The sequence below is a fragment of the Seriola lalandi genome, unplaced genomic scaffold (genome assembly GCF_002814215.2).
Source record: "Seriola lalandi dorsalis isolate HSWRI2012SDOR001 ecotype SW California unplaced genomic scaffold, Sedor1 jcf7180002054660, whole genome shotgun sequence".
Lineage (NCBI taxonomy): Eukaryota > Metazoa > Chordata > Actinopteri > Carangiformes > Carangidae > Seriola > Seriola lalandi.
Window position 1 is genome coordinate 523,479 of NW_019525213.1, and position 8,505 is coordinate 531,983.

At 39.2% G+C, this 8,505-nt stretch overlaps 2 gene segments (V, D, J or C); one reads left to right on the forward strand and one right to left on the reverse strand.

Annotated features, from left to right (window-relative positions):
* Positions 1-1,638: 1,638 nt before the first annotated feature.
* The window catches only part of LOC111665831 (Ig lambda-1 chain C region-like), an 8,213-nt gene continuing 1,346 nt past the window's right edge, over positions 1,639-8,505 (reverse strand). The window contains 2 exon segments of the C gene segment in view: positions 1,639-2,221; positions 3,085-3,649. Of these exon segments, the coding sequence occupies positions 1,902-2,213 (312 nt within the window).
* LOC147818267 (Ig kappa chain V-III region VH-like) overlaps positions 3,697-8,505 on the forward strand; it is a 5,120-nt gene continuing 311 nt past the window's right edge. The window contains 2 exon segments of the V gene segment in view: positions 3,697-3,849; positions 3,942-4,053. Of these exon segments, the coding sequence occupies positions 3,798-3,849; positions 3,942-4,053 (164 nt within the window).

The window sequence follows — 8,505 nt, forward strand, 5'->3', positions numbered from 1 at the left end:
CCACAGTGATACAAACTCATGAAGTGGCCGTACAAAAACCTCCTGCACTGTGAACAAGCTTCTATCCACTGAAAACAACCTCTCCTTGTTCTGATAACTCAATAAAATATAAACTACTTTAATCTACAAAGTGTTTTTAAAGGTATAGATTGAAAATAATGTATAAATTAAGATGATTTCTTCAGTTTAGTTGAACTTTTCCAAACCTGACAGAGAAACCATCACAGTCTCCTTGTAACAAAGTCACATTTTTCACAGTTTATATCAGTTGATACGTGGTTGAATTAACTTGATCCTTTAATGATAATGATTCATTTTAAACATCATTAAAATATATGATTAATGTAGAGTAAACACTTAAGGCAGACAAACAGACACATCATACCAACCACAGTGGACACAAACTGATCCTTAAATCCTCAACTGCACTTCTAATATAAATATTTCCTTCTCTTCCATTAAGATCATATTTAGTGTAAATCCAAGCAGCATTTCTCCTGATGTTGTGTCCCACGTTGCCTTCAGTCTGTTGAGAGCAGAGAAATCATTTCCATAGAGAGGAGGCTTTGCATCGTCAGCTGATCCTCCAGTGAACTGAGAAGGTTTATAGTCCTGTGAGTTGAACAGTGCAGGACTCAGATCTGTCAGTCAACACAGCAGAAAGCACAACCACCATGACTCTCATCACCATCCTCATCTGGACGCTGGCCTGCTGCTGTTTTACAGGTTGATTCACTCAGCAACATTTGAAACATGATGTGCTGCCTTTTCTCTCATTTCTTTCTGCTGATAAATGAATGATTTGTTTTTGTCTGCAGGATGCAGCGGTCAGGTGACTGTGACTCAGCCTCCAGTAGAGACAACTACTCCAGGATCCACTGTCACTCTCACCTGTAGAACCAGCCGAGCTGTTTATAATAATAATTACCTTTTCTGGTACCAACAGAAATCTGGACAGGCTCCAAAGCTCCTAATAGAATATGTGAGCACACGTGAATCAGGAACACCAGCTCGGTTTAGTGGCAGTGGAAGCAGCTCTGACTTCAGTTTCACCATCAGTGGAGTTCAGACTGAAGATGCAGCAGTTTATTACTGTCAGAGTCTGCATGTAATAAACAGTGCCTTGGTGTTCACACAGTGATTTGTAGTCGTACAAAAACCTCCCTCAGTCAGACTGCAGAGACACTGAGCCGTTAGAGCAGGAAGAGACTCTGACACAGACCACTGAACACAGAGCTGACAGTCACCTCACCAAGCACTAAACACACTTTCACACTAATTGATTAATTCAACCTTTACGAGGATATTTTTGTAACAAAGATAATGTAAGAATGTAATGATGTTCTGTTCATATTCAAAGTCAACAGCTGATATAAATGTTATTTGTTCACTTAGTTTTATTTTTATTTTTGTCTCATTTCAAAGAAAACTCACATCATTGCTTGTCTACTTCTCCTATCACGACAAAAATATGAATTCCTTAGTTTTTGGGACAATTACAGTAACAACATTTATTTTTACATCATCATTTAAATCCCAAACTTTTCATTCTCCACAGAGACGAGAATCAGTTGAAGTTATAAAACAATTCAATTTCTTATTATTCTTCATCAGATAAACGACCAAAAGACTTCATCATGTTATTCATCGGTTCAAGCTTTATTAGTAAAAACATCAGTCATCAACATGACAGTTATTAAGCACACTCACATCCAGCTGCTGAGCTCTGCACATTACTCTCTGACTTGTTGTTGTCCAACACTTTGCAGCAGTGTTGTTCTCTGTCACACAAAGCTTCACTTTCCTCTACAAACATTAAAACTCATATTGATCAGAGCAGCAGGGGTGTTCCTCCTGCTCCCCCCAGACACAGCTCCTGTCCTGGGCTTCAGTCAGACCCTCTAGCCCTGACACTTGCTCCTGCGGAGGGACTGGATCTGGCTGTGGCCATGATGGAGGACCTTGCAGGAGTACAGCTCTCCTTCCATCCAGCGCTCCTGGCTCAGGCTCAGGGTGCTGCTGCTGCTGTAGCGTCCGCTCTTCTCCTCCTCTGAGCCGGTCAGGACCCCGTCTGTCACCTCTGTACCGTCCACCTCCCAGCTCACCACGGCTCCCTGAGGAGAGTAGCCGGTCAGCAGGCAGGCCAGCGTGGCCGAGCCCCCGGAGAGCTGCTCAGAGGACGGGGGAAGCAGAGAGACTGAGGGCCTGACCATGGAGCCAGCTGGAGGGGAGAGCAGAGACACACAAGGAGCAGATTAACTTCCACTGTAAGACAGACAGCTCAACATGACACAGTTATCATACATGACAGAGGTTAACACTACTGTGGATTAGCTGTGTTTTATGTGTCTGTGATCAGACAGAGGAGAGGAGGCAGCGAATGAGAGGAAGAGAGGGTTTAACAAATAAAACTAATGAATATTCTACTGTTGGACTCATCATAAATCTACAGGAATTCATTCTAACATGCAACATGACAGAGATGTAAATGTTGTTATAAATGATCATTAAGTGAATCTGTTTTAAAATGTGTGACAGTTTATAATTCATCTCTGCAATGAATTTGATGTGGAAAAAATAGTCATGTCTGTACACCGTTAAAGACTTTGACATTTGTTTCTTTCACTTCCTGTTCACCACATCAAACTAATGAACTGTGAACACAAACTAAACCTATACTGGATGAACATATGAACTCACTCACTTCTTTATTTTAATAACTATTTCAACTTTAAAATGAAAAATAAGACACCTGATGTCATTTTTAAAACGTGAAAAATGTTCCCCAGACAAATTTTACAAACACATCTGAACAAATATTCACTTAAAATAAAATATGTGAAATTTCTAATTATTTAGCGTAGACCTAACCATGCCATCATCTATAAAAGCCATCTACACTTAAAGAATATTAATCTCTGTAAAATGTTTACAGAAAAAGTGACATCAGCCAGACGTGATAAATTACAGAAAATATACATATCACATTAAATACAGTGAAATAAATGTTTGTTTTATCACATTCTGATGTAAATGTTTATATAATGTTTTATGACGTAGAAATGAGAACATTTTTATACTTACAGTAAATGACGAGTTTGGTTCCTCCACCAAAAGTGTACCACAGTGATACAAACTCATGAAGTGGCCGTACAAAAACCTCCTGCACTGTGAACAAGCTTCTATCCACTGAAAACAACCTCTCCTTGTTCTGATAACTCAATAAAATATAAACTAGTTTAATCTACAAAGTGTTTTTAAAGTTATAGATTGAAAATAATGTATAAATTAAGATGATTTCTTCAGTTTTTTTGAACTTTTCTAAACCTGACAGAGAAACCATCACAGTCTCCTTGTAACAAAGTCACATTTTTGACATTTTTATATCAGTTGATACGTGATTAAATGAACATGATCCTTTTAATGATAATGATTCATTTTAAGCATCATTAAAATATATGATTAATGTAGAGTAAACACTAAAGGCAGACAAACAGACACATCATACCAACCACAGTGGACACAAACTAATCCTTAAATCCTCAACTGCACTTCTAATATAAATATTTTCTTCTCTTCCATTAAGATCATATTTAGTGTAAATCCAAGCAGCATTTCTCCTGATGTTGTGTCCCACGTTGCCTTCAGTCTGTTGAGAGCAGAGAAATCATTTCCATAGAGAGGAGGCTTTGCATCGTCAGCTGATCCTCCAGTGAACTGAGAAGGTTTATAGTCCTGTGAGTTGAACAGTGCAGGACTCAGATCTGTCAGTCAACACAGCAGAAAGCACAACCACCATGACTCTCATCACCATCCTCATCTGGACGCTGGCCTGCTGCTGTTTTACAGGTTGATTCACTCAGCAACATTTGAAACATGATGCGCTGCCTTTTCTCTCATTTCTTTCTGCTGATAAATTAATGATTTGTTTTTGTCTGCAGGATGCAGCGGCCAGGTGACTGTGACTCAGCCTCCAGTAGTGACATTTACTCCAGGATCCACTGTCACTCTCACCTGTAGAACCAGCCCAGCTGTTTATAATAATGATTACATGTTCTGGTACCAACAGAAATCTGGACAGGCTCCAAAGCTCCTAATAAAATATGTGAGCACACGTCTCACAGGAACACCAGCTCGGTTTAGTGGCAGTGGAAGCAGCTCTGACTTCAGTTTGACCATCAGTGGAGTTCAGACTGAAGATGCAGCAGTTTATTACTGTCAGGGTGAACATAGTGGTGATGTGTTCACACAGTGATTTGTAGTCGTACAAAAACCTCCCTCAGTCAGACTGCAGAGACACTGAGCCGTTAGAGCAGGAAGAGACACTGACACAGACCACTGAACACAGAGCTGACAGTCACCTCACCAAGCACTAAACACACATTCACAATAAAATACTATTGAATATTTTTAATTCTTTACAATCTAATGACACCACATCATATTCTATTCCTATTAAATGCCAAAACTTCTAACTGTTGCCTCATCACATAATCAAGTCATGATTAACTACACATCTCCTTCATGACAATAAGTGCACTGGATTTTTATTGTGTTTAATACATGTCCTCTTTTTTTGAATTACTGAAATATTTTCAAGGTCATTGAAATAGAAATCTTATAAATATTACAAGATCGTTAAAACCACACGGTTTTCATTTATTTCCTTATATACATTATTTATTTCCATTCATGTTTATAAAATATAAATCATTTAATTTCTCATCTTTTTTCATCAGATAAAAGACCAAAACACTTCATCATGTTATTTATCATAAACTTTATCAATATTTTTATACATAAAAATCAATCTAAAAATAAGTAGTAACTACAGCTGTCAGATAAATGTAGAGTAAAAACTACAATATTTGCTTCTGAAGCTGAAGTATGTGAATTATTGGTGCTTTGTTTCTGTTGACAGAAAGTCTTAACCCACATCATCATCATCAGTTAATGATCAGAACTTTGTGATTCTTCTGTGTCAGTGACATCACAAAGATGGAACAGTCTAGAACCGTCTCCTCCAAACAGTTTAACTTTCACTCAGTACTTCACCTGACCATCAGTCAACTCCAGTCACCAGTGATCAGCTACTGTCAACCTACACAGTCAAACAACAATACAACCTTCACCATCTCTTTGTCCAGTCATCATGGAAGGGAGATACAACCTGAGGCCCAGGGTAAGATCTTCTCATTCAACCAAGAGAAATTTGTTTGGTCAACCTTTTTTTCACCACTGCACTAAAGCAGGAGCCAGTCTGCTCTTTCTCTTCTTCATATTTGGTCTGAATGCTGAAGAAAAACAAGAAATCATTTTATAATTTTGAAGACAGGAGGATTTTTCAGAAACTTGTTGTGTTTTCATGTATTTCAGGCATGTGGTAGAGTGCAGACTAACAAGACTAGGAGGCCCCAGCATTATGTGCCACCTGCAGGAGTGCCTCCCAGCTCAGACGTGAACTCCCTCACACAAGCCCTTCTCTCAGCTGAAGAGTGCAATATGAAGCTGGCCTCTGAAAACGCTGCGCTGAGGCAGCAGTTTATCAACCTGCAGGGAGAAAATCAGAAAGTGATGCACGAGAATCGCTGCCTGCAGGGGACGCTGGGTAGGAAGCTGCACATGGCCAGAGGGTCAATGATTTGGAAAAGGCTCTCTCAGTTTCACAAAGACAGGTGTGCTCACATTTACTTTGCATGATTTTTATGCATCACTGCTCCTCAGAGTTTAAGTTCTTCAGTCACAGAGAGTCTGAACTGTTTTCATGCACTCACACTGAAAACTGCATCAGGATGATGTCGCCAATAACTCTGCTTGTTGTCTTGGGTTTTCTGTGTCAGGGTGAGAAGGTTTTAGTATTTATCTAAGATTTTTAAATGATGAAATGTTAATATTTGGTGCAAATGTAATTTACTTTCTATTTTGCTTCAACTCTAGCCTTAATTTTTTCTTTATGTGTTATAATCTAAAACACTGATTCTCAAGATTTATTTCTCATTTCTCATTTCAGAGTCTTCTGCCAACAATTTTCTGACTCAGACTGACAAATCCAAGTCTGTGAGTCTTGGAGCGACTGTGACCATCAGCACCACAGGGAGTTCAAACATTGGTGCTGATCTGAGTTGGTACCTTCAGAAACCTGGACAGGCTCCAAAACTTCTGATATACAGTGCATCAACTCGATTCACAGGAACTCCGTCTCGATTCAGTGGCAGTAGATCTGGTTCTCACTACACTTTAACCATCAGTGGTGTTCAGACTGAAGATCTTGGAGATTACTACTGTCTGGGCTACCATAGTGATGACACATTCACACAGTGATTTAGAGTCGTACAAAAACCTCCTGCAGTCAGACTGAAGTGAAAACAGCCTGCTGCAGGTGCAGAGGGTTGGTGAAGAGAGTGTGAGGAGGAGAACTGGTTCAGTGAACACAACACAAGAGTCATCAAGCAGAACCACAATGAACCTAAATAGAACTGAAACAAACTCAGAGACAGTTTCTAACATGAAGCTTTAACTTAAATTCTCATCATCAAATCTCAAATATTTCCACTAACAGTTTTATATTCATAGGAATAACACAATCTAATTGACCTGTTACATAAAAACAGTTTTTGTTTACCAATAATGAAGGACGTCTGATGGAAGATAAACTGTGATCAAGTGTGAACTTCACATGAATGATATAAAGCAAAATAAACACAGAGACAGTGATTTATTATAAGCTGTTTAGTTTTATTGTTTAGATGAAAATGTTGACAGACATTATGAGAATAATAACTATGAAGCAGAATACGAGTGAGATTAGTTACAGGAAGCTGCAGGCACATTAAAACACAATGATGAGTTTGCAGAAATATGTGAAGAGAGGAGATCTGTATCTTCATCAAGATCTCTATCAAAGAAGCAGCATCACCTCCAGACAGGAAGTGTTGCTGAAGCTCTACTCTGAGCAGCGGTCAGGCTCCAGGGTTTGAGTGACAGGGCTCTGTCCAGTCAGACCGGCCTCACAGCTCACTGAGCCCGCCTTCCTCCACTGGTCTGCAGGGAGGCTCAGGGTGCTGCTCCAGCTGTAGCGGCCGTCCCTCCCCAGGTCCTCCAGGCTGTTTGATACCCCTGAGGAGCTGCTGCTGCCCCCCACCTTCCAGCCCAGCCTCCAGGCTGAGGGGAAGCCTCCGCTGGCCACACACACCACTGTGGCACTGCCCTTCTGCAGCTCCTCTACGGAGGGGGGGAGGACGGTCAGGGTGGGCCGCACCACCCCCACTGGAGGAGAGAGAGGGGGGAGAAAAGACAAAGGAATGAGAATGAAGGCTTGGTAATAAAGAAACACGACATACTGCTCATTTCTTGTATCTGATCAAATGAAACAGAAGAACTTGTTCTACTGTTGCTCTCATAAATCACTCAGCATCAGACCATCAGCACATGATTCAGGTGGGTAAAGGCTGATTGATAATGATTATTGATGACATCTTCACATGTGTTTGATAATGTGTGACAGTGTATAACTCATCCCTGTGAAGATTTTCTCTGTTTAAAGTGACAGAGCTGAAACACTCATGTGAAGACAGTTCAAACCTTTGTCATCTGTCTCTTTCACTTCCTTTTCAGCACATGGAAAATGAATGAAGCGTGAACACAAAGCTGAGCTGCTTTTACTGATGAAATCATGTTTGTGTTGAACAGGAATCCACATCAGGTTTTAGTTCAACATTGTTATTTTTCAAAAGGAATAAATGAAAACTAAATGAAACTTTTAACGTTTGGTTTGAAGACTAAACATTTTACTGTCAAACATTTTGAAGCAGACAATAAGTCATCAGACTGTGAGATCAGCTTTTCTTGATAAATAACAAAAATGATCAACAACATTTAAAAACCAAACTTAATCACAGTCTCATGAATATTTGATAAAACTTATAAATGTTATATGTTGTACAATATAAAATTCTTTGGTACTTACAGTCAACGACGAGTTTGGTTCCTCCACCAAAAGTGATCCACAGTGATACAAACTCATGAAGTGGCCGTACAAAAACCTCCTGCACTGTGAACAAGCTTCTATCCACTCAAAACAACCTCTCTTTGTTCTGATAACTCAATAAAATATAAACTAGTTTAATCTACAAAGTGTTTTTAAAGGTATAGATTGAAAATAATGTATAAATTAAGATGATTTCTTCAGTTTAGTTGAACTTTTCTAAACCTGACAGAGAAACCATCACAGTCTCCTTGTAACAAAGTCACATTTTTGACATTTTTATATCAGTTGATACGTGATTAAGTGAACATGATCATTTTAATGATAATAATTCATTTTAAACATCATTAAAATATATGATTAATGTAGAGTAAACACTAAAGGCAGACAAACAGACACATCATACCAACCACAGTGGACACAAACTGATCCTTAAATCCTCAACTGCACTTCTAATATAAATATTTCCTTCTCTTCCATTAAGATCATATTTAGTGTAAATCCAAGCAGCATTTCTCCTG